Here is a 27,674-nt window from a genome sequence, read left to right on the forward strand (position 1 = left end):
AAATAATCTTTATAAAAGGGGATTTATATAACAAAATGCTCAAAGGGCAAAAAAATAGGCAAAAGGAGTAGCCAGCAGGGCAATCTGAAAGTCACAATACAAATTAAATCTGAATTGGAAATCATAAAACATTCCGCAAAAATGAGTTGAAAAAAACAGTAAATTCTAACTAACAAAGCAATACTCAAAGAAAAAAACAAAGTGCACCAAAGCACATCTGATGAGCAACTGGGGCTTTTATAAGGCTGAGGGTGGTCCCTAACAGTGATGCTGGCGTTGGTTTCATCTCTTGGAGTCACAAGAGGACTACTTAATGGATTTAGATTGGGTTTTTTTCTATAATTTGCTTGAACATTCTGGTCAATTTTGTGGCTTCTGTTATCACGCTAAGCATCATAGTTCGCCTACAGGAGCTATATATTCACGCTAATCCGAGACAGAGGCTGCGGGCCAAGGGAAGGGGGAAGCGTGAAGTCAGGAGTAGGGAGCCAGGCAGGGCCCTCCTCACTCACTTACCAGCTTCCGTTCGAATCACTCTACCTCTGGCCATGCTTTGGAGTGTATCTTGCCTCCGCTTAGCTAGCGATACCTGTTTATTTATTGATTTTTAAAGTTTGTCCTGTTTCACTACTACGTGGGTGGAGCTGCATGGAATAGCTAGTGTACTATATAATAAAACACTATGGTCTGTGTGTCCAGTCCCTCAGAGCAATCTGATTGGTCAGTTTGGCTTTGGTGACACAATGAAATAGAAAGTGTGAGTGTGAGGCACACAAGGCATGCTATCAAAGATGGAAAATACAAAACTTAGAAAATAATCTTCGAAGCAGTCTTTACGCTGGTGAAGACATGTTAATAAAGGCATAAATAACCTCTGTGGACACTTAAAGTCGAAGAACAACAGAAGGCGGACACCAATTAAAAGTAAAAAGTAATTTCTTTATTCTTGGTGAGAAGAGAGGCTGCAGCCCCTGTCACGTTCCAGTGTGCTACAGGCCGTCAGCCTGCCAGCAGGAAAGAGAGACTTCCTTTAAATACTCAAGTTCGTTGACAAGAATAAAAAAACATAGCAGTTTCCTGTAGCCCCTGTGCACATCCTGAATTTGTACGTGCAGAAAAACACAGTGTTTTTTTACAGATAAAGAGTGGTCAGCATTTTCACAGTTTTAGGAAATACACTTCTGCTAGCTTGCACGTACATAAGTCCTGTTACAGCAAGTTTTGTCCTAAAGGTTATAGGGTGTATGCAAATCAGCGGTTTTAGACAATACTCACTTTCTTATACTTCTTTGCACGCACATTGCTCATAAAATATTATGGGTTACATAAAGGTTAGTTCAGTACATTACTTTAGTTATAAAGAAATTATAATCTTATAGCTTTAGTATCTGCATTAGATTACATTTGTTCAGTTAGCTTAGCACATTCTTATTTAATACATAAGTGTCACGCTTCTTATAGTTCTATTAGCATCATACTTTTATTATTTGGAAAGACTGACGCACCTTAATTTTAAATATTCTTTCTCACCTCGCTGAAGCCAGACATATAATATATTCATCTAGAGACAACCATGAGTGAATTGTGCTTAAAACTGGGTGGGACCAATTAGGACAGCTCACTGAGTGTCACAGTTCTAAACCAATCCAACGCTTCGTGAAGGCAGCGCTCAATGTAGGGTCAATGATTTTGACTTGCAAAGGAGCAGTGGGGCTCTTATTAACTTGTTCTGACAGACGACAAGCTTCAGATTATGATAAACTGTACAGCCAAAAAGTCTCTTAAAATGACCCCCATTAAACATATGTGTGTTGCATGTGCAGAGAGCACATTGATCAGATAAAAATTAAACATAAGCCTGTTGCAAGGGAAAACCCTTTCTGTACACTCAGATTATACATTGGCATTTGCAGACATCAAACATGAACAATACGTTATCGCAGGTGCTGTGTGTGCTGCTTTTTGTTCATTGTTACAATGATAGTGTAGAAAGCTTGAAAGAGATGGCAGCTATATTCATGAAAAAATGAACTGCAAAAATATGCATTTGAAGTAAATGATGTGTCACACTCAGTCAAAATGACTGGCATTAAGGGAGGTGATAACAAAGAGCCACAGGAGATGCAGATTTCAGTACTCAACACACTCGAATCAACAAATCTGCCCAATGACACCAGCTGAAGAATGGTAAGGCTGCATAGCATCCACTTTCTGACTGCACTTCTAAACTGAAAATGCAAATATGCCATGCCAGAAAAGCCACCATGCTTTAACACATAGTATACAGACCACAATGCTTATCTAAACTCTGTTTGCTGTAATGACAGAAACATATCATAACAAACAGAAACACATGTCTCTTCTGTCACAGTTTTCATTAAAATATACAAATTGAGTATTAAGTTTCAGTTACATTGTGCTATGGAGCTACTGAATTGATAACAGCAATTTTAGCTTTTAATCTTCCATCAGCGTCAAGTCTTTTTTTCAAAGCACAGACTATAGGAATTGTGGGTGGGTGTTTCAGGAAGAAGCCCCATGGATGTAATCTTTGCAGTGCAGGATTTTGCTGTTATTCACTACACACTTTTCATAGGTTGTCCCCAGACATGTATTCTCGTTCAAGAATCATATCTGGTACCATGAGACCAAGGCATAAGAGACACACTCAGAGAGTTGCTTTTGTAGCGGGTGCTTAGTGGGTGAGGAGGGCAACACAGCACTTTCTTGCCACCACAACAACCACCACTCACCACGCAGCACTCTACAATTTTACTCTAGGTTCGGTTAAAGAAGGTGTAGCTGCAAAAATATAAGGTGTCATCAGGCACGAGTAAGACACGTGTCAAAAGAATTCACAGAGTCCAAGAGTTCGTTTTAAAGGTTTTTAGTGAAAGTTAAAAGCGAATGATCCAAACAAGAATAAAAGAAAAAATAAATAAAATAAAAAGTTAGTGTCAGCCTTGCCTTGTATAAGGTGTAGAGGCATACGGTTTTTAACCGTGATTGCACGTCACCGTGCCTGGGCACTTGCTTATGTGCCAACCGGCTTACGAGCCTTTAGAGTGCGTGAAGTAAATATGCACTTAACAGCACTTAATTTATGTGTTGTGCCGTACGTAAAGCGTACAGATGAAAGATGGAGCAACAAATATATATAAAAAAAGTAATTGGGAGATTTATTAAAGCAATAACAAAAGAAAAAAACAAAGATTGTGATCTTTTTTTAAAAAAAAAAAAAGAAGAAAATTATATATATATATGTATCTCTGCGGTGGGCTGGCATCCTGCCCGGGATATGTTCCTGCCTTGCGCCCTGTGTTAGCTGGGATTGGGTCCAGCAGACCCCATGACCCTGTGTTAGGATATAGCGGGTTGGAAAATGACTGACTGATATATATGTATCTATTACATCCGTTAAACAAGAGTCCAAAACCATTTAACAACGATTAACCACTTCTTCTTCTACTTCTTTCTGCTGCTCCCGTTAGGGGTTGCCACAGCGGATCATCTTCTTCCATATCTTCCTCTGCATCTTGCTCTGTTACACCCATCATCTGCATGTCCTCTCTCACGATTAACCAATTAATAAATTAATAATTAATAAATTAATCAATGATTAACCAGTTAAAGATTTCAATTTTCTCTCTTATCTGTTCTCAGATGAGATGCGTAACTTGCTGTTGTGAATGTTCTAGAATTCAAGCACGAAGATGTGAAGTCGAGGTGTGCAATGAAAGAAGCATTACATTCCAGTGGGCTGGCTCACCATCCAATTCAAATCCAGGCAGGAAGAAAAACAATCAAAGTTCTTGAGAAAAAAAAACAAAGAAAGCAGAAACTATTAATACTTGTAGAGCTGAAATTCTAACATATAAACTTATTTTAAAATTATAACTATATTCCTACTTATTATATTAAATTCTAACTTGCAAAAAAAAAAATCAAACTCTTTTTATTTCTTTATGGAGTTTCCTTCTCTAGCGACTGCTATACAAGAAATCTTTTTAACCTTTCACCTCCCAAGATACCCCTCCACTCTCCAGACAATTCAAATTAAAAGTGCTGTTACCAATACCGACTTACATAGGCAGAGTAAAAGTCTTGCCTTATTAGAATACTCTAGATGAGAACAGGCTACTCAGCCCAACAAAGCTCGCCAGTCCTATCCACTTATTTCTTCCAAAAAAACATCAAGTCGAGTTTTGAAAGTGCCTAAAGTCTTACTGTCTACCAAACTACTTGGTAGCTTATTCCAAGTGTTCTTCATGAACTCATTTTAATGTCACAGTCTTGATCCACTGTACTAATTCCCTTCATAATTTTAAACACTTCAATCATGACACCTCTTAATTTTCTTTTGCTTAAACTGTAAAGGCTCAGATCTTTTAATCTTTCCTCATAATTCTACCCCTGTATCCTTGGAGTCAGACTGGTCGCGCTTCTCTGAACCTTTTCTAGTGCTGCTATGTCCTTTTTGTTGCCTGGAGACTGCACACAGTACTCAAGATGAGGCCTCACCAGTGTGTTATAAAGGTTCAGCAGAACCTCCTATGACTTGTACTCCACACATCATGCTATATAACCTGACATTCTGTTAGCCTTCTTAATGGCTTCTGAATACTGTCGGGAAGTCAATAGCTTAGAGTCCACTATGACGCCTAAATCCTTCTCATAAGGTGTACTCTCGATTTTCCCATCGCCCATTGTGCATTCAGACTTAACATTTTTTTTAACATATGTGCAATACTTTACATTTACTGACATTAAATTTCATCTGCCACAAATCTGCCCAAGCCCGTATGCTATCCAAGTCCTTCTGTAATGATATAACGCATTCCAAATGATCTGCTAATCCACCTATCTTGGTATCATCTGCAAACTTAACCAGCTTGTTACTTATATTCCTATATATATCTAAATCATTTATATATATTAAAAATAAATATATTAAGCTACACATAACACACTACCTCTCCCCATTCTGTTATTGTTCTAAAATAATTAAATTATTAAACTAGATACAATTAATGATATTCATATACATCTGTTTTATACATATATATACATATAGACATATATATATATATATATATATATACTGTATGTATATATATATCGTTTTAGTAATCAACTTTAAAGTGGGTTACACTTTCAAAGATGGAAAATATAAAACCAAAAAGGAGGCAAGAAAGGGACCTTGAAACTAATGCCAGAATATGAGAAGCAGGTTTTATGGGAACACGCTCAAGAAAGGGAGCACCGGTGAAGAGGAATACAGAGGAAAGACACTAAACGTACACATAGGACATTTTTTTAATTATTCTTTTACCAGTGTTTGACAGGAATCATGGTTAGTACATTATATTTTTAGTCAGCAAATTTTTAACAATCTTAATGACATTTTTTTTTCAGGATTTTGGGTTTCACAATCGAACAGTAATTAGAACGCTGATTTCCCGAAGTGAAGTTGATCTTATGACTATAAGGAAAAGGTATAAGGAAAGATATGGCATCTCTCTTTTTCATGATGTAAAGGTACTGTATTTTTCAATTTTACCATATTGTATTGTGTAAAATAACATTTTCCTGTTAGGAATATGTCCATCAAGTCAACGGGACCACAGAATGTTTCATTAAATTTGATCGGAGTTAGTATGCCTTGTTTGGTTTGTTCACCTGTTCATTGTCTTTGTGGAGTTTTCCTGTTCCACGTCCTTCCTACGTGGGTTTCCTCTCACTTGCCCAAAGGCATACATGTTACTTTATTGGGCATCTTTAATTGGCTGTCTGGGCATGACTGGGCCACTTTATGTATTTGATGCCCTTTCCAGCATTGGTTTCTTCATTATGTGTTATACTGCAGGGATAAATTGAACTGAGTTGGTTTCAGAAACATTCAGTTCAGTGCCTAAAAAAAGTATTCACCATTTGGAGGTAGTAACATTTTATTATTGTACAACATTGAATCACAGCAGAATCAGTTTGGCTTTTTTGGTATTAATAAACAGAAAAAGACCCTTTAATATCAAAGTGATAACAGATCTCTGCAAAGTGCTTTAAATTAATTATACATTGTGGCCTTTGCCCGGCCGGGACACCCCTGTGATGAAAGGACCGGGGAAGAGGGCATATTCAGGGCAATGCCTACTTCCCCCGGAACACTAGAGGGCAATCCTCCTGGCTCACAGCAGGGCCATGGGTTTGGATCACAGAAGGTCATCCCTGCTGGGGCCCATGGCCGTTACCCCCCTGCACCCTGGGTTACAGCACTTCCACCACACCTGGAAGTGCTGCCGGAAGATGGTCTTGGAGCACCTGGAGCACTTCCGAGTGCCCTATAAAAGGGGTTGCCTCACTCCATTAGAGGAGCGAGAGTCGGGAGGAGGAAGACGAAGCTTGCTGGAAGAGAAGTAGAGGTGGCAGACTGAGAGAGAGAAGAAAGGACTGTGCTTGTGTACTGGACTCTGTAGTGGGGAGCGAAAGGAAAGCACTGCACCACTTCAAATAAAGGTGTGTGCTGGACAATATTTGTGTCTGCCTGTCTGTGTAGGGATTAAGGGGGCACTTAGATATAAAACACAATCACATAAGCATTCACCCCCTTTAATATTTCATGTCATTTTCTAACCCACTTAATCCAGACCAGGGTCACGCAGGGTGCTGGAGACCACCCCATCTAGCATAATGCGAAAGGCAGGATTTACAAATGTAAAGCACTAAACTATTGATCGCATAAGTATTGCCCCCCTTCAACTGAGTGTTTGGCAGCCATGATAGGCTTGAGTCTGTGAGCACAGCTCTCTTCTTCTCTATTAGCTTTATCTGTGTGGACATTTTTTCCCCATTCTTCATTGCCAAACTGGGGTGGTTGTAGAGTGTGTAGTGACCTCTGATGAAGTTTGTATTTAAATTTATTAGAGAACTGAGTGAAATAACTATTCATTAAAGCAGCTATATTGTTTTAGTTTTCAATGTGTGAGATTGTTATTTTGAACTAATGGAGCTACCTCTGCAGATAATTTATTCATGCGGAATCTCTAGGTCAACCGCTTTTTCTTTAGCTCGGCTTTTTAGGTCATTGTTGTGTACTCTCTGAAGAAAAATTGAGAGCACCAAGGCCAAGGTTAGAAACCAGGTGGAGAACAAGCCACTGTATGGCCTAAGGATGACATAAAACTGAGACACAATGTCAGAAACAAGAGAACCCCTCATTGAGAATGGCAAATTTAAGTGGGATGTTCAATGTCTATAAAATGTTTCCACCCATCCATATTTTATTCTTATACAACATTGAATTTAAGTTGGCTATTTTGATACTGATCAGCAGAAAAAGACTTTAATGGCAACAAGAAAGCAAATGTCTGAGATGTGGTTTAAATTAATTACAATTATTAAGCATAAAATAATCGGTTCACCCCTTTTAAAGTTAGTATTTAGTAGATGCAACTTTTGATGGCAAGAATAATTTATGTCTTGTATAGCACAAAATCACACAAAGGAATGTTTCAATGGGGGTTGAATTTTACTGTGTTAAGTTTGATTTAATTGTGTAAATTGTTATTTGCTTTTAAACAAAATCAATAAAAAAAATAAAAAAAGAACTATGTCTGGTAAAGACCAGGCACTGCTCATCACCAGCCTAATACCATCCCTATGGTGAATCATGGTGGTGGCAGCATTATGCTATGGGGAAACCTCTCAACAGCATGAATGCAGCCAAATTCAGAGGGGTCCTTGAAGAAACCCTGATATAGAGTGCACAAAACCTCAGATGGTTCACCTTTGCGGAAGAAAAATGAACCACATTAATTAATTAACAAGTAGAAGGTTTATTAAACATTGATGGATTGAGAAATTCTGAATACTTTTCCATTCATTGGCTGTCCTTTTGTGTTTAAAGTCCATTCTTATCCATATTTATGTTTTTTATCAACAGTTATCTCCCTTTAAGTCATACAAGATTTAATTGCTGATGAGTTGCCATTTTTCAAACAATGAAATAGTCAGAATACGTATGGTTCCTTTACAACTTAACATCCATCCATCCATTATCCAACCGGCTGAATCTGAACACAGGGTCACGGGGGTCTGCTGGAGCCAATCCCATCCAACACAGGGCACAAGGCAGGAACCAATCCCGGGCAGGGTGCCAACCCACTGCAGGACACACACAAACACACCCACACACCAAGCACACACTAAGGCAAATTTAGAATCGTCAATCCACCTAACCTGCATGTCTTTGGACTGTGGGAGGAAATCGGAGCGCCCGGAGGAAACCCACGCAGACACAGGGAGAACATGCAAACTCCACGCAGTGAGGACCCGGGAAGCGAACCCAGGTCTCCTAACTGCGAGGCAGCAGCACTACCACTGCACCACCGTGCTGCCCAACTTAACACATAATATTTATTAATTAGAGAAATTATTAATTAGTCCTTATCTATCATTCACAGTTCCACACCCAGGACTGACTTTCTTAACATACAATATAAGGAAGTGTTTAATATTTCCTATGGTTTCAGTCCACGAGACAACGAGTGAACTACGAACCTCAAAACAAATTTGATGAATCCCTCTCATAAATTGCTTAACTAATCAACTACAATTAAACAAAAACTTTATCCCTGTTATTTTAAAATATATATAAAGGGTGGCACACGAACCGAACCATCTCCGACCAGCTGGCTCGAGCTATTATACAGGCGGGTGCCACAGTGATTGCGGAGCCTCGCTATCGTGACGGAGTCAGCAGCCCCAACTGTGCATTAGTAAGGAAGCTGTGTGCCAACAGGATGGAGCGACATGTCAAACTTCTCACGGGTCACTTTCTCGAATTCACAACGTCTTCACAGAGGAACAAACTGTCAGTAAAGGACCAGACCTATCCACTTGAGAGTTTTACCTGTGGGGCAATCTGAAGGGGAAAGTGTATGTTGTGGCGGACAGCCGGAACGCCCCTTTGACACTAGAGATGGGGGAGTAGCCATGGGATCCACGCTACATCCCCCGGAACACTTGGTGGCAGCTCCCCTGTGTTGCATCGGGGCCACAAGCATGGGACTTCGAAGCACATCCCTGTTGGGTTCCATGGCCACCACCAGGGGGAGCTGCAAGGACTTAACGAGCCCGTCTGGGCTGTGATGCAGCCACACCCAGAAGTGCAGCCTAATTAGGCTAATTACCACCTGAAGCACTTCCGGGTGGGCTATAAGAAGAGCCTGCAGCCACTACTTGAGGCGCCAGGGTCGGAAGGAGGAGGACAAAGCTGCCTGGGAGGAGTGGAGGAGAATGAGTGTGTTTTGGGTGCTTTTCTTTTGTGTGTTGTGAGAATTGTGTTGGGCCTGTGGGACACAGGGAAGACATGCCATGCCCTATGGCTGAAGAAAAATAAATCTTTGTGTTTTATTTTACGTGTGCCTCCGGTGTCAGTCTGTGTCAGGTCGGCGCTGATATAATGCCTTTCACAATGTCAATAATCCAAAGACATTAGAGTAACTGAAGGACAATATTCGGAGTGCGTCGTGTCTATGACAATATGGTGCGGTGTGCAGAAAAGAGTATTGACGCTCAAGGAAATCATTTCCAGCACCTCCACTGACCAGTAAGTACAAATGTTTGGATTGCATATCTTTCGTTTCGTGTACAAGCTAAGAAATGTATGTCGATGTTGGAGTCAGAGATGGTTCGGTTTTTTGTGTGCCACCCTATATTTTGTCTTAGCTTTTAACCTCTAGCAAAGATGTAGCAGGAGATAGCAGCAGATTTCTGACCAACTTTGTCCTAAAGAACATGCCTTGCATCACAGCAGATTTCAAGATGAAACCAACATTTCCTTTTGCAAAAATCAGGGATCAGTGTGAAACACAAGTCATAGAGATAAACATTCATATTGATAAGTGGTCAGATGCAAGAATGACAGTTCTGTAGACAAGAAGAAATTTTGGGTTGCCAACCAGGTAGTCTGTTTTATTGTCTGAGGTCAAAGCAAAATAACAAAAGAGAAAAGATACTCTTCTGCGTATGCCCTGTATGCAGGAATATCAATTAAATAAATTGCAGGAAGGCATTTCAGTCACTTCATCCAGTGGATTACACCCGCCAATAATGTCACCTCCTTTTGAGACCCCTGGGGTTTAATGGTAGAAGGGGCAGGGTCAAATGCCCTTACTGGGTGGCTTCATGACACTGTGGAGAACAAAGGAGATGACAGTGTTAGCAGCAGCACCCCCTTTCTTCTCGATGGGCTATTACATATCTCAATCTGCACCTGCAAGGAGGTCCTCCAACATGTATGCATGACACATAATAAATTCCACATCTTTCAGCACGACAATGACCCAAAGCGTACAGCCAAGACAACACTGGAGTGGCTTTGGGACAAGCCTGTGAGTGTCCTTGAGTGGCCCAGCCAAATTCCAAACTTAAACCTTATAAAACATCTGTGGGGAGACTTCAAGATGGCATTATTATTACGACTTCCTATCCAATTTAAGGGAGCTTGACAGGATCTTCCAGGAAGCATAAGATAAATTGCCCAAATCCAGGTGTGCAAAGCTTGTAGTACTTATTATAATAATTACTTACATTTACTGCATATAGCACTTTTCTTGCTACTCAAAACATTTTACATAGAAAGAGAGGAACCACTTCAACCATCAGAAATGTGTAGCACCCACCTTTATGATGCGAGAGCAGCCATTATTGTGCCAGTACACTCGCCACACATTAGCTAAAGACTTACCCAAGAAGACTCAATGTTGTCAGAGCTCCCAAAGGGGCTTTTACAAAACATTGAATTAAGGGTCTGAACACTTCTATGATTGAGTGATTTCAGTTTTTGATTTTTAATAAATCTGCAAACCTTTCTGAAAACATGTATGTGCTTTGCCATTATGGGGTATTGAGTATAGACTGATGGGCAAAAATGACAAGTGTATCCATTTAAAATTAAATCTACAACAAAATAAAGCATGCAAAAGGTGAAGGGGTCTGAACTTTCTGAATCCACTTCAGCAGTGAATTATTTTTGTTTGTAGTAAGTACTTGTAACAATGATGGAGTTGTTATTATGGAAATTATTACTTTTTTATTATACACATTATGTATGCCCTCTGCAAAACTAACACATGTACATGGTTTATGGATTTTCTTTTTTCCTGCAGCAATATGCTTCTGGACATTATGAAAGCTCTTTAATCGCCATCCTTGCTGGAGCTGCTGATGACTATTGAAGAAAAGAAAATTAAAACAGCGGGGTGCATCCAGTTTGAAGGGATACAAAAATATGATAGCAGGCTAAACAGTTATTACAAGTTGCATGTAAATAATTACAACAGTCATTTTTCTCCTAAAATATATGGTATTCATTACCCTTTTTGATGTCATTGTGGGAATCAATTCGCCTAGTTAATGTGTTGCTTATTTCAAGTGCTAAATAAAGTGATTTACTATAAACCATTATGCTTCATGTTTTATGCATATGCCTCGCCACCAATAATGAACAACTGATTTATGACAAATCCACCAAAAATTCATTGTAATTTGATTTTTTTCACTGAAATGATTTACAGTAGATACACTGGTCTGCTTTAGACAGAAAGGCATACAGTCATGTGAAAAAGTAAGTACACCTCATGCAAACATCCCCTAGATATAAAGGTGATGCACCTCAATAAAAATGTAAAGAATATTTACCTTTTCAAACATTTATTCAACAAAAATATCAGTAGATGTAATTGTCAGCTTAGGAAATAGCTTGGCTTTAAAAAATTGTATTGCCCCCTTTAGCAGAATTGACTTCTTGTAGGTGCTTTGCATAACTGCCCACCAGTCTCCGGCACTGACCTCTGTAAAGTGGATTAAATTAATTACAAATATAAAACACAATATAATTGATCTTGTAAATATTCAGCCCCTTTAAGGTGACATCCCTAAATCATCACTGGTGCAGCTCATTTGTTTTAGAAGTCACAGAATTAGTTCAATGGAGACCACCTGTCTGTAGACAAGGGGTTTCAATTGATTATAAGGTAAATGCACCTGACTATCTGGAAGACATGGAGATAAAAAAAATATCAAAGTCACTGAATATCCATTTTCCAACCCGCTGAATCCGAACACAGGGTCACGGGGTTCTGCTGGAGCCAATCCCAGCCAACACAGGGCAGGAACCAATCCAGGGCAGGGTGCCAACCCACAGGACACACACAAACACACCAGGACCAATTTAGAATTGCCAATCCACCTAACCTGCATGTCTTTGAACGGTGGGAGGAAACCCATGCAGACACGGGGAGAACATGCAAACTCCACGCAGGGAGGACCCGGGAAGCAAACCCAGGTCTCCTAACTGCAAGGCAGCAGCGCTACCACTGTGCCACCGTGCCGCCCAAGTCACTGAATATGTCCAGTTAAATCAATCAGTCTCTGGCACAGAAATTTTGGACTAGTCCTCTGTGCAAATATGATTCAGTTGGAAGAAGGTTTTTGGATTTTCCTGCATGTACAGCCCATTTGAAATCCCCCCACAACATTTCAATGGGATTCAAATCAGGGTTTTGACTAGAGCAGTCCATAACCTTCCGTTTCTTGTTTCGGAGCCATTCCTTGGTGGATTTGGATTTGGAATACGCTTCGGATCCTTATTGTACTGAGAGGTCCATTTCCAGATCAACGTTGACTTTTGGATAGATGACCTCACATGCTCCTAAGGCACAGTTTGATATGATGCAGAATTCTAAATATCTTTAGAAGGTGAGAGTAAATCAGAATGCTTGAAAACACCTTCTTTAAACGTTTTATTGAATTTAATTAAAATCAAACAACATTCCATACAAGCAAGTCAAATTTTACAACACCAGATTCAAATCAAGTCAACCCCTACACATGAGAAAGAGAGCTAGGCCAGCATAGGGAAACTTTAATAGTAGAAAAGATAAATAAGTAAATAAATAGAATTAAAAGGGGAAGGGAATCCACTTCCTCAATTTAAATGCCTATTCTAAAATATTATTAATTAGATCCTGTCAGGTTTTAAAAAAGTTCCTCTAAGTGAGTATTTAATTTTTTCCAATTTCATGTAGGATATAACATCAGTTACCCACTGACTTAGAGAGTTAGGATTCTTCCAGTTGAGTAAGATAAGTCAACGTGCCAATAGTGAAGTAAAGGCAATTCCAGTTTGTTTGTCCTTCTCCACTTTACGCCCCTCTCGGAGCCCACCAAACACAGCTGTTAGTGGATTAGGAGAGATTGTAACACCCAGGCTGTCTGAAAGGCATTTAAAGATTTTGGTCCAGAATGATGTTAATTTGGTGCAGGCCCAAAACATGTGACCCAGTGAGGCTGGAGCTTGATTGCAAAGTCCGCAGGTTGGATCTTGCCCTGGAAATATTTTGGACAATTTTAAACAAGAGAGATGTGTTTGATAGATTATTAACTTGAATAATTGTATGCTTTGCACATATGGAGCGCTTGAAGACACCTGCTGCAGACAGAAGGAGAACATGAAGCCTCCACACAGTCTGTAAATGGGATAAATTCAATCCCAGGGATCTGGAGCTGTATGGCATTGATACTATCACAACTTTAAACTACTTTATTAAGCTTTTAACCTCCAACTCCCTAAATATTCCCCATGCCAGGAGAAATCTGAACAATTTTTGTTTTTTTACTTTACATTTATTCAAGCAGTATTTACCTGCTGAAATACCTGCTGAAATGTTTCAAATAAATGGTCAATCAAAGGACGTAGCTTGAACAAGCGGTCACGGTTTGGATCTTTCATATCTGGCTCAGATAACGGGCAGCAGTCCAGTTGAGATGCTGGGGATACACCCACTCATCGCCATCATCCGATGCGTTGTCATTCACAGTATCATGCAGCGCACGTTGCTGATCATCATTGTCGCTAAAATCTTCTTCAGAACTGCTACAATCATGATCAGAATTATTGTCCAAAATCGCTTGCAAAACCTCACTTGAAGTCAGTTTACGTTTCGCCATATTCACAGCTTTCACTTTCGAATCACATCACGTGAGCGGCCAATACAACCGTAGAGTTGTCGAAATACAACGTAGTAATAATACCCACGCCAAACTGTCAGTTATACTACGCGCCAGGCATTCACATAACCACAGGCAAATGTGCTGGATAATTCCGGCAGTAAGGCGTCAGCAATAAAGCTACGATGCCGGATATATCCGGCAGAGGGCGGTTAAGGGGTTAAAGTTGAGACCATGAAGCTTAATGGCATGTACCAGCAATACATCCTGTGTACACTTCTTTATGAATGTTAATGTCAAGTGAGACCATGAACAATAATAACAAGCGCAGATCATACATTCTGTGAATGCGTCATTAAGTTAAATGTAATATTCACCTCGATAGTGCAGTGGGCAGTACAGTCACCTCACAACAACTGGACCCTCGCTGGATTTCTAATTTGAGTGTCTCCTGTGTGTTGTTAGCTCCTTCTTCATCTGTTCATGTTGGCTTCCTCTTGGCACTTTGGTAAGATCCCATTGTAAAGTTTATTGTCAACACTACAATAAACTGTTCTGGTGTGACCGAGTGTAATTCTGTGATGGACTGCTATTCCCTCTATGGCTGCTTTCTGCCTTGTGGCAGCTGCTGTTTGGACAAGTTTAGAAAGAAATGGGCACAGAACATGAATGGAAAATAGTGTGTAATTAAACAGTCTCTCTGTGGTAAAAGTGGCACAGGTGTAGAAAAACTCCATCCTGGAGGGTCTATACTGCAAACAATTCTTGGCAATCAGTAGCTGCTTTGAAAAGTGGAAATCTGCTTAGACGTGTGGAATAGCCTGGCAGAGTGAAACGTCTAAAATAAAAACCCGGGCTTCTGTTATTTTTGAAATCTCAGGACTATATTGAATTTGCTCCATTTTCAATAAAGCATGCGTTTGCTTAAAAGGCTGGTTATGAGAGATGAATTGCAAAGTGAATGGACAAAGTAAATACATTAGAGATTCATTAAAAAATATGAATAAGGCCTGTTTTAGAAAGGAGAAAGTAACATGAACCCACTGATCGTAACCACAACCCAAGACTGTGTGTTTATTTCTTAGGAGACGTAGTAATGAAACACCAATAGATAGTATCATGGAAGATACTTTTCTCTATCTTCAAAGAAGGCAGTTACTGCGCTCAGATGAGAATGTAGACTGTTTCTTTATTTGCACAGATGTCTCAGTCCATGGAGTGAGCAACCAATTAAACAATTCATTGTCAGTTTACTTTTTTCTGATCGTATCACCTCATCTAATACATCATGTCCTGTGACTATTAATAGTCAGAACTTTATTATCTCCTCCAATCAGCTAATGCTACCAATAATCTCTGACACATCTTGATTCTCCCAGTACTCAGTGTTTAGTGGATTCTCCCATTGATCTTAGCAACGCTTCATAGGAGGGGTGTGTGGGCCTTCTCATCAGTGTAACCCCTACTTTCTGGAGGGGTGTTCGTTACTCATTTACCTCATTCTAACCTCGGAAAATTACATTGGTGGTTTCTCTAAGATGAAGCAGAGACCTCAGGCACTTAATTTCTAAGTTACATTTAGTTAACTCTTGAGTTACATTCAATCTGTTTTCTTATGTTTAAGAATTCATTCTGTTACAGCTTCAGATATACAGTATATATACTTTTAATAGATTGTAAAATGTTATTACCCGGGGTGGGAAAAAGTAGGTTTACAGTTGTTTGCATGGAAAAAGACATGCAAGTTGTTCTTGTAGTTTATTCTTGTAGGTTGCAACGAGTGCAGAATGCAGCTGCCAGAATCTTAACTAGGAAAAGAAAATCTGAACACATCGATTTTGATGTCAATACATTGGTTACCTGTGCCATTTAAAAATGACTTTAAAATACTGCTTATGGTTTACAAAGCCTTAAATAATCTCACTCCATCCTATATTTTGGAATGCCTCTCACCTTACACTCCAGATTGTACCCTGTCTTCTTATAAATCTAAGAGCTAAACTTAAAATAAGTGGTGAGGCGGCCTTCTGCTGTTCTGCACCTAAAATCTGGAATAGCTGACCGATAGAAATTCGCCAGGCTAATACGGTGGAGCACTTTAAAAAACTGCTAAAACCCCATTATTTTAATATGGTTTTCTCATAGCTTCATTTTAGTGGAACCCTAATATTATTTATATGCATTTAATTATCATTTTTATCATGGGACTTCAATCCATACTAAACCCCTACTTTCTCTGCAGTTCCTTTTCCGGTTTTCTGTGGTGGTGATCTGCACCATCACCCAATCAAAGCACCATGCAGTCCCGACATTGATGGATTGAAGGCCAAAGTCCACATGACCATCATCATCTAATTATTCCACTTGAAGCCTGAACACCATGAGGACTGATTTACATCATTTATGTTAGAATGCCTAGTGGGGGCTGGCCAGGTGGTCTCATGGCCTCAGGACCCCTGCAGATTTTTTTTTCTCTAGCCCTCTGGAGTTTTTTTTTTGTTTTTTTTATGACTTCCTGGCCTGACCTTACTTTATTCTTTGTTACTTAGTATTGCCTAATCTTATTTTTATATTATTCTTTTTTTCTTTCTTCATCTTGTAAAGCACTTTGAGCTACATCATTTGTATGTGCTTTAGAAATAAATGTTGCTGTTGTTGTAGTCTACTTGCTAGTAACAATAATAGTAATTAGAAGGCAACTAAGGAGACAAATAATACAAATAAATAATGCAATAATTAGTACATAAATAATAATACAAGAAAAAAACTCTGTTTCACATACAAATGTAAACCTACACTGCAAGTGAAAAGTATTGATATCATGACATTAAATCTTATTTTCCTTATTGTAAAAATTATTGACTTATCAAAAAATTTGTATTTATGATGTTTTAACTTACTTTAAAAAATCTTGTCAAGTAAATTTTGCTTACCCCATTGGCAGATATTTTTGCTAAATAAAAGCAAAACAACTCCAACTGAAATTTTTCCTCTAATTGTTGTATATGCATTTTTTGCAGTGTACTTTTGCCCACCCCTTGTATATTAACTACAAATTATATAATAGATAGAAAGGACATCATTAAACACCTCCAGTTCAATATCTCCATCTTGATGTAAATAAAAACTTTTCTCTGACTCTGCGATAACACATACTTGCAGGTAACAACAGCCTTTTGAACCGGTTAAATTTGTCATGTCATTCAACATATTCATCCATCCCATCATTTTCAAACCTGCTTAACTCAGCCATTCAGCATACCTTCTGGTAAAATAACCAGCATTCTTTCCAAAATTATGAAACTCAGATTAAAACAAAGGGTCATCGCCGCCACCTGCTTATTGACAGACATTTTTATCAAACTGAATGTTAATTTCCAAAAATGGATGGATATATAATTTAATGATTATTAATCAATCATGCATAATTTTATATTACATACATGTACAGACTTTACATTAGTAGCAAAGTTTTGTATAAAATTTCAATTAAAAGAATGTCTAGCAAATACAAAATTGCAGATCACTTTGAAATTTGTTTATACTTAAAGACAATATTTAAAGTTACATTTAAAAGGAATGCGGTACAAAAATAAGTATTCGTAAATTACATTTAAGAACAGGTAGATATATTGTTGCTTGTGTATTTTCTGAAATTTGTTCCTTGTCTCACTTATCAATTCCGGAATATTTAAAGTACTAGGGTGTTGCACCATGTTAGCCATTACAAATGTAGTGAGAAGTCAAGCAAAATGACACCTTTTATTGGCTAACTAAAAAGACTACAATACGCAAGCTTTCGAGGCAACTCAGGATCCTTCTTCAGGCAAAATGTAATCAAATGAAGAATGAAACCTACCACTAGATGGCAGAAGTGGATTGTTTACATTCACATTCAAGGACTGATTTTACGTATCTTTGTACTGTATGTTTGTGTGCTTTGTAATTTGCTTTGTGATGGAACCCTGAAGACCCTAAAATGCATATATTTATATATATTTTATATTGATAAAGTGCTTATAAGAAATACCGATACAATATTGAATATTGAATCACATTAGATTTAATTTGGCTTCTTTGACTCTGGTCTACATAAAAAGATTCATTAATGTCAAAGTGAAAAGCAGATCTCTGTAAAGTGGTTTAACTTACTTACAAACATAATATAACTGATCTTTTAAATATTCAGCCCCTTTAATGTGACATCCCTAAATCATCACTGGTGCAGCTCTTTCATTTTAGAAGTCGCAGAATTAGTTCAATGGAGACCACCTGTCTGTAGGTGAGGGGTTTCAATTGGTTGTAAGGTAAATGCACCTGACTATCTGGAAGACATGGAGACAAAAAAATATCAAAGTCACGGAATATGTCCAGTTAAATCAATCATAAAGAAACGTAAAGAGTGTGGCACAACTGTAAATCTGCAGGGCATCCACAAAAACTGAGTGATCGCTGCAAGAAGAATTCCAGTGAAGGAGGCCACCAAGAGGCCTATAAGAACCCTGAAGGTGTTACGAGCCACAGTGGCTCAGATTTAGAGATCAATCCAACAATGGTTGCACAGGTGCTTGGGACAAAAATCATCACAGCTTTATAGAAGAGTGGTAAAGAGAAAACCACAGTTAAAAAAAGGCACGTGACATCTCACCTAGAGTTTGCCAGAAAGCACATGGGAACCTCTGAATTCAGCTGAGAGAAGGTTCTATGGTATGATGAGATCAAAATTGAGCTTTTTTGGCAATCGGGCTAACCACCATGTTAGATATTAGTGAAACAATGCACATTATCAAAAATACACCGTTGTCTCTGTGAAGCACTGTGGCAGTATAATCAGGCTGTGAGGATGCTTATTGCAACAGGCTCTGGAAAGCTTGGGAGGGCAGAGGATAAAATGAATCCAGAAAAATATGTGGAAATCCTGGAGGAAAACCTGATGCAGTCTGCAAGAAGCCTGCACCTTGGGATTTGTTTTCCGGCAAGTCAACGACAATAAGCATCAAGCCAAAGCTACACAGTAGTGCCCTAAAAACAACAATGTTAATGTCCCGGCATGGCCGAGTCAGAGTCCAGATCTCAATGCAATTGAGGATTTGTGGCCGGATGTGAAAGTGTTTGTGCATTTATACTACACATCAGCATCACCCAGAAAAGTTATGTCCATTGAACTAATTCTGTGATCTCTAAAGCCAATTGGCTGCACCAGTGACGATTTAAGTGTGTCTTATTAAAGGGGGTGAATACTTATGTGATCTGTTTTTTGTGTTTCATATTTTAAATTCATTTAGAACTCTTTGCAAAAATCTGTTTTCTCTTTGACTTTAGAGAGTTGTTTTCAGTTGATCACATTTATTTTTGGTACCATGTTACTACCACATTATAAGCAAATACTTAGTGTATAAGCACCAAATCACCAAAAGAGACACTTGTTACTTCTTCCACTTTCACAAACTATAAATAAAACACTGATACTTATGAGACACGCACCAGATAATATCTTGCTAGCACCTGCATACTTATCCACCTTGCATTATACACAAGTACACTGTAAGTGTTTCATATTGACAGATTAATTTGCTTGAACTGCCAGTAGAGGGCAACAATAGCTCATGAGAAAAACTTAAAAAGGGTTCTGTATTAAACATAGCAATATGAAAAATGATTAGATAGATAGATAGATAGATAGATAGATAGATAGATAGATAGATAGATAGATAGATAGATAGATAGATAGATATGAAATGCACTATACAATAGATAGATAGATAGATAGATAGATAGATAGATAGATAGATAGATAGATAGATAATCCCAATGGGAAATTCACAATTGCTATTAACAGTGCTGTTTTAACATAAAAATGGCAGTATTATGAAAAGTACCAACAATGAAAATAAACTAAACACTATTTAATAACTTATTTATTTACAGTAAATTATTAGTTTAAGTAAAGAAAGAACCCCCTTTATATGTGGATCATTTCCTTGATATTGGGGATATGGTATCACAAAAATAAAACAGCTTTATATTTTGTCTGGACTTTCCATTGTTTTCAGTGTTGCTTTTTACCAAAAATAACCAAAATTTTACATCAAAAATTTCTATCAGTTTTGGATTCCTTAAGTCATTTCCAAATAGCTAACCTTACGCATATGATCCACACCTGTATGAATCAAGGTTGTGGGAAGCCTAAATCTATTTCAGCAGCATCATAGTAGAGTAATAATAATAATAATAATAATAATACATCCATCCATTACATTTTATTTATAATAGCGCCTTTCCCATGCTCAAGGCACTTACAGAATATAATAAAGAACGGCAGCGTATACAGTATATAGCATTGTACAAACCAGATAAATAAATAAAGAAGATTAAGACAGTGAATTCTGAAAAAAAAAAGAAACAGACAACATAATTGATGGTCTAGCACACACATTCAGGTTACATTAGCATCTTGACAGAGAAGTAAACTGAGAGAAGGGTAATAAAGTCAAATAGAGCTAAAAGCCTTCCTGAACAGATGAGTTTTGAGTTGTTTTTTAAAAGAATTCATGGAGTCAGCTGACCTGATTAATTTTGGTAGGTCATTCCAGAGTCTGGGCGCTATACAGCTGAAGGCCCTGTTGTCACCCATGGAGTGTAGATTAGTGAGGGGCACAACAAGATTGCCAGAATCAGAGGACCTTAGTGGGCGGGCAGGCACATAGTGATGGAGAAGGTCACTGATGTAGTTTGGCACGAGGTTATTTAAGGCTTTGTAAGTGATTAGTAGGATTTTATATTCGATTCTGTAAGACACAGGGAGCCAGTGAAGACGAAGCAGGATGGGTGTGATGTGCTCGCTGCTGCTGGTTCGAGCAAGGACTCTTGCAGCTGAGTTTTGAATGAGCTGGAGCTGTGATATAAGATTAGAAGGGGCACCTGCCAGTAGGGAATTAAAATAATTGATGCGGGATGTGATAAAAGCATGGACAAGTTTCTCAGCATTAGAAAAGGAGAGGAAGGAGCGAACACGGGATATGTTACGGAGGTGAAAGTAAGAAAGTTTCTTAACCCTTTGCAGTCGTTTTTAATTTTCAACATCACGCTACATTAGTCGTAATTAATTATTGAAAAAACACCAATAATTACAGCAGTTATTTTTTTCAAGCACGTAGGAATAACACAGGCCACTTTTCTCGACCAGGCGACTGTGCAAATCGGTCAGAAACTTGCAGGGCCACCAGCGGTGGCCTGACGACCTATAGCGCACTTTTTACTAAGGCCAGTTTTCTGGCCTAACGACCGCAAAGGGGTAAAGTGATTTATGTAGGCGGAATAAGTGAGGGAGGAATCAAAAATGACACCAAGATTTTTTACAGTAGAGGCAGGTCTGATGAGATCACTGCCAAGATGGACTGGGAAGGAGCTCATTTTATTAAGTTGCATTTTAGTCCAATTTGCAGGAGTTCAGTTTTATTGCAATTTAATTTTAAAGAGTTCTGCTCCATCCAGGTTTTAATTTCACTAAGGCAGGTTGTGAGCTGAGAAAGCTCTGATGAAGTTCCACTTTTAACATTGAAATAGAGTTGAGTATCATCCGCATAAAAATGATAACCCAGTCCATAGCTACGGATAATATGGCCAAGGGGAAGCATATAAATACAGAAAAGCAGAGGACCGAGGACAGAGCCTTGAGAGACTCCTTGTGTGACTGGCGCTGAGCTGGATCTGCTGTTGCCAAGACTAACAAACTCTTGCCTATCAGTCAGATAGGACTTGAACCACTGGAGGGCAGTGCCAGAGATACCCAGCATGTTCTCCATTCTGGACAGTAGGATGTCATGTCTGACAGTGTCAAATGCTGCACTGAGGTCTAACAGAATTAATATGCTGGTTTGTCCAGAGTCTGCTGCCATAAGCAAATCATTGGTTACCCGTAGCAGAGCAGTTTCACAGCTGTGCCGCGCCCCGAAACCAGACTGAAAGGGTTCCATCAAATTATTAGAGGTTAGGTAATTGGTGAGTTGGGAAGCTACAACACACTCAAGAACTTTTGACAAGAAAGGTAAGTGGGAAATAGGCCGGAAATTGTTAAGATTGTCAGCATCAAGACCAGACTTTTTTAACATTGGGGTTACAGAAGCAATTTTAAAAGTAAGCGGCACAGAGCCAGTGTCAAGGGATGAGTTTCTTATTGTTGTAACAGTCAGGATTATGGCATGAAGGCAGGATTTAAGTAGTGTGGTGGGGATGGGGTCCAGTACACAAGTAGTCGGCCTCATCTTACAAAGCAGGTTATTAACAGACGAGATGTGACTGGTGAGAACTTAGAGAAGGAGCTGGATGGAGTGGGAAAACAGGGAGAGATATAAACAGATGATGTATTTATGTTAGTTGAATTATTTAGATCATTAATTTTGTTACGGAAAAAGTGGAGGAATTCCTCACAGACTTCAGTAGAAGAGGTAGTTGGACCAGATGCGGGTTCGAGTAGTTTATTAACTACAGAGAACAGAACCCTTGGGTTATTGTGGCCACTTTCTATTATTCTGCCGTAACGGGTGTTCTTGGCAGCAGTTAGTGCTTCTCTGTAAGCTCTTTGGTGGTCAGAGAAAGCCTGGATGTGCACGGTGAGGCCAGTCTTACGTGACATTCTCTCAAGGCGTCGGCCAGCTGCTTTCATAGATCGCAATTCTGAGTTATACCAAGGAGCTGAACGTTTAAAGGAAACCTCCTTATGTTTTAAAGGAGCTGTTTTATCTAATGCTGAATGAAGGGCTGAGTTATAGCGGTCAACAAGACTATCTAGTGTTGGTGGAGTAGGTGCAGACAGTAAAAGATCAGAAATGGATCCAGCAAGGATAGAGGGACAGATATTTTTAAGGTTTCTGTAAGAAATTTGTCGTTTACAGGTAAGAGGAGGGAAAGGCAGTGAAACAGTGAAAAATACTGCTTTATGGTCAGAGAGTCCCAAATCAGTGCTGTAAATGTTGGCAACAGATAGTCCAGAAGTGCAGATCAGATCCAATATATGACCGCCAGAGTGGGTTGGAAAATCAACATGTTGTGGCAAGTCAAAGCAGTCCAGTAAGGATAGGAATTCATTCCTCAGTTTAGATGTGGGGATGTCAATATGGATGTTGAAATCACCAAGAAGGATAATTCTCTGAGAGTAAGAACTTAGGTGGGTCAAAAGTTCAATCAGATCGGATAAGAAGGATGCATTGTATTTTGGGGGACGATAAAGTTTAAGGCACTCAAAAGACAATGGACAGTCAATCGGGATTCGTTTAATGTTTAAGTCAGCTCTAACAATTACTGCAAGCCCGCCGACTTGTCTTGAGCTGCGAGGCTCTGTGTGGAAAGTGAAACCAATTGGAGTCGCCTCTGTGAGAGACGCAAATTCGTTTGGTTTTTGCCTAGTCTCCGTTAAACACAGAATATCAAGTTTGGTGTCAGTGATGAGTTCTGACAGCACCAATGCTTTGCCATTAAGAGACCTCGAGTTAAATAGTGCAATGTTAGTTAATGAGGCTTCTTTTTGCACAGAGCCGCGATCATGGTTTAATTCCACATAATGTAAATTTGGCACACTGACACTTCTATTTCCAGGGTCATGAGAAAGACGGCGTATTTATGAGCAAATGCTGCTGGTGGTCTTTTCATTCGCAGCCCGGCGGTGGCGGTGACCTGACCCGTGATGTATAGGTGAACGGCGATAGCAAAGCAGCAGAAAGCATAGCAGGAGGAGGTAGCAGGATTTGGAGGTTCCAATACACAGCCACAAGGAGTAATGCTTGGTAATTTCAGGCGTGATCGCCCCGGAGCCAAAAGCCAGGTTACTATGAAAATCAGATCAGTTTCCAGTCGTAGAGTACTGTAAGATGAAACGGGAGCAGATCAGCATAGCGAATTTAATATAATCACGGAGACAGATCATCCCGAGGTCCTAGATTGCCAGGTACAAAGAAATGTTTGTAGGTTCTCGTCCCGTGATCCACAGACTCAGCTGTTCCCAGTCAAAGTAGAATCCATAAAATCTGTAAATATTAAGCCAGATCCATACAATTCGAGTCAGCTGTATCCACGAACCATACATACAATAAAAGAAATAAAACATGCGTAAGAAAGTGTAGAATTAAGGTAAATTTTGTGAAGAGTGTTGTTAACAGGGAGGAGCAGCAACAACATCAGTGCACCAGCGTCCCCTCACCTGTCTGTAACAAACAATGCTAGATAGGGCAACAGTCCAACAAGGCCTACTCATACACATAACCTTATTCATCATAATCCCAGGTGTAACGGCCATATTCTCTATAATAATAGATAGATAGATAGATAGATAGATAGATAGATAGATGTCAGAAACCATACCACCTGCCACCAGAACTTGGATGGGGGGCCATCTAGGGAAAGCTTCAGTTGCTGCTGGAAGAGTGGTTGGTGAGGCCAGCTGGGGGCACTTACCATCTTCCTATTCTAACCCTTTTCTTAATTAGTGACTTGTTTTTGGTGCTAATTGACTTCTTTTGAATTAATTTTATTTAACTTGCTGTTGAAGACTCAGACCCCTTTATTGTTTCTTTTTTCCTTAATTAGCAGCCAAACAATAATGAGATACAAAATGAGCCAAAACATGACCAGCAAACTGTGTCCATCATACAATATCTGAAAATAAAGAAAGGTGAAGGTCTCAGGAATGTTGATCTGCTCGGGTCACCAAAACATTTTAACTGTGCTCTTAGAAAAGAGACAATCAGCAATTTCAGAAATGTCTGCTACTGGACAATGAGATCAGCAACAAGCCATGGAATTAAAGAACGGGTTTAATTAACGACAAGACTCTGCGCCTAATTAAGCAACTGGTTGGTGTGAAATTGGTTGGAGTTTGAGGCCCTGACTTAGTTGGTCTTCTGTTGGCTTACTCACCTCACATTTCATTTCTGTTTGGATGCCGTTTAAGGAAAGTACTGAAGCAATTCAGAGGAATGATGAAGAAAATCAAGGGAACAAATCTTAAAAAATAAGTCAACTAAAATTAATTCAAAAGAAGTTAATTAGCAGCAAAAACAGGACACTCATTAAGAAAAGGGTTAGAATGAAAACCTGCAGCCACTGGGGGCCTCAAGAACCGGAGTTGGGGACCCTTGATCTGGACTGTATGGATCCAAATGCGCCAGTGCAGTGACAGGGCACTGTGTTGTAGAAATGGCATTGTCATTCATATTAGACATAAAACTGAAGTCCTGACTCTCTATGGTCATTAAAAGCTGTCATGACCTGGTCATTTGGGCCCCCTAATCATCCCCCTGTCTCTAATCAATTCTCTCTCTGACCCCTTCACCACCTAATAGCTAATGTGAGGCGAGCATACTGATGCAATAATGGCTGCCATCACATCATCCAGAAGGGTGCTTGCTGAACCCAGGTTGCACTTAATTCTTCTTGACATATTTTATAAATGTTACAGTCTCTCCAAAATTTACTGAATGTGTCTCAGAGCATCACTACAGTTACTGGTCCCAATAGCATTTAAGTCAAATACAAATTGAACTTATGTGCAATGGAGTTTAAGATAACATTTATAAGATGATGAAGAGGTGGAGACTCCGCATATTTGATGACAAAAAAAAAAATACACAGAATGTCTTTTCAGATGGGAGCCAACAGTCAGACTGTTTAAGACGGGGGTGCAGAAGACGCAGACCCGGAAGTGACATCACTTGTGCTGCCAGTCATCAGATATGTTAGGGAAAATGGACGTGTAGCATTAGGCAACAGCACCAAACCTCAGCTCGGGGTGGAATTGCTACTTGCTGAGTCCTTAAGTTGTCTCCTAAGTACACGTGTGTAACACATTGTCTTTCTGATTGATGTTTAATTATTTTGTATAACTTGTGTTCACATTCCCATGTGAAAGTCTCTTCAACATTAGCATGAAAATAATTTAAATAATAATACAGTGGTGAGGGCAAGAATGATATGATAAAAAGCATGTGTTATTACTTTTCTCAGTAGAAACTGAAATAAGAGGACTGGTATCACTGCCTGCGATGGACTGGCGCCCTGTCCAAGATAAGTTCCTGCCTTGTACCCTATGCTAGCTGGGATAGGCTCCAGCACCCCCTGTGACCCTGTTCAGGACTAAACGTGTTAGAAAATGACTGACTGGCAACACGGCTCCTAGCGACTGAAAAAAAAAACCTCTGAAGAGTGAGAGATGGGTGTGTAGTAAATGGGTGTATTTTAAAGGCTTGCAGTGGGCGGCAGAGTTGATCATCCTGGTAACCAGTGGAAGTAACAGGACCTGCACTATGCATTTTACAGAACGGCATTACGGCTCAGTTGACAGATCATGATAGTTGTCCCACCGGATCACTGGGAAAATGAACAAACTAAGACATATAATACAGACAAATAATTAAAGTAGGGCTCACAAGATAGCTGCTCCTTACAGAAAAAGGAAAGCCTGCAACAACAATAAGCCTAAACATGACAAACATAAGGATTGTTCAAAAAGGGACAATAAAAACATAACACTAATGATCTGCAAACAGAAACAAAATAGACATAAAACCATTTTTAACGATTTCCAAATGATAAACACATTTTCCAATGTTAGAGTAATTTTGTATTTCCTCATCTTACAGTATACTCTCCATTTAATAAAATTGATTACTACCCACAAATTTATGTTAAATCTCATATTTTCCTGCAGAGTTTTCTTGGGGAACATACTCCAAAATTTACACGAGTAGGCCATTAGGTCAGCATAAGCATAGGAAGTTTACATTGAAGCACAAACCAACCATTAATTCTGACTTCATCAGTTAATCTTAAACAGAAGTGTGCTGTCTGTCGGAGCAGATTAACGAGAGCACCTCTGATCTTTGCAGTTGAAAAATCACTGCCCCTACTTTTAGCTCCGCCTTTATGAGGTGTTTGATTGGTTTAGAAATGTGACAGTTAGGGACTAAATAATTGGTCCCACCCAGTTTTTAGCCTAATTCACTCATGGTTTTCACTCAAGTGCATTATTGTATGTCTGGCTTCAGTGACAGCACAGTAACAGTAGACCTATTAGTGGACTAAAAATTAATGAACAATAAGGTAAATAAATTTAAACACAAAATGTTCATGCATAAGGGAACTGGACATGTGTCTGTGTATTTGAGTCTTAAAGATAATATTTTTTTGAACTTTATGTGACCTGTGTGTAATAATTGTGCCTATCCCTTTAATAGTTGTCACACACGTGTGGATAGGAGGCAGCTGAAGGGCTTGGAGAAGAATGGTAATACATCTGCCCAGAGGGTGGCGGGGTGCACTAACGCTCTTTCTGAGTTCCCTGCAGACCTTTCCTGGAAAATCCCACCAAGAGCCACTGCCTCGACTCAAGACATGCCACTTCCAGTCCCGGCCCCGAGGATGACATCACTTTCAGTCCCGGCCCCGAGGACGACATCACTTCCCCCAGACTTCCTATAAAGCCTCACTCCTTTCCCCGGGAATTCAGTTCTGTTTTGGACTCTGTCTTGTAAACTTGAGTCAACCTCAAACATTTACTTTTTGTAGCCAGGATACAGAATTATACGGGTGGCTGCCCCAAACCTTTTCCAATAAAGAATGGACCATACAAAGAGATTGATGACCTCATGTCTCATGTCTCTTCATATCACATA

At 39.3% G+C, this 27,674-nt stretch overlaps 1 protein-coding gene across 1 annotated transcript in view; it reads left to right on the forward strand.

Moving 5' to 3' along the window:
- The window catches only part of LOC114655087 (annexin A10-like), a 136,476-nt gene extending 125,013 nt beyond the window's left edge, over positions 1-11,463 (forward strand). The window contains exons 11-12 of the mRNA XM_028805979.2: positions 5,416-5,538; positions 11,169-11,463. Of these exons, the coding sequence (XP_028661812.1) occupies positions 5,416-5,538; positions 11,169-11,237 (192 nt within the window). The 3' untranslated portion in view covers positions 11,238-11,463. The remainder of the gene's footprint in view (positions 1-5,415; positions 5,539-11,168) is intronic.
- Positions 11,464-27,674: the final 16,211 nt, after the last annotated feature.

Source organism: Erpetoichthys calabaricus, chromosome 7 (assembly GCF_900747795.2).
Source record: "Erpetoichthys calabaricus chromosome 7, fErpCal1.3, whole genome shotgun sequence".
Classification (NCBI taxonomy): domain Eukaryota; kingdom Metazoa; phylum Chordata; class Cladistia; order Polypteriformes; family Polypteridae; genus Erpetoichthys; species Erpetoichthys calabaricus.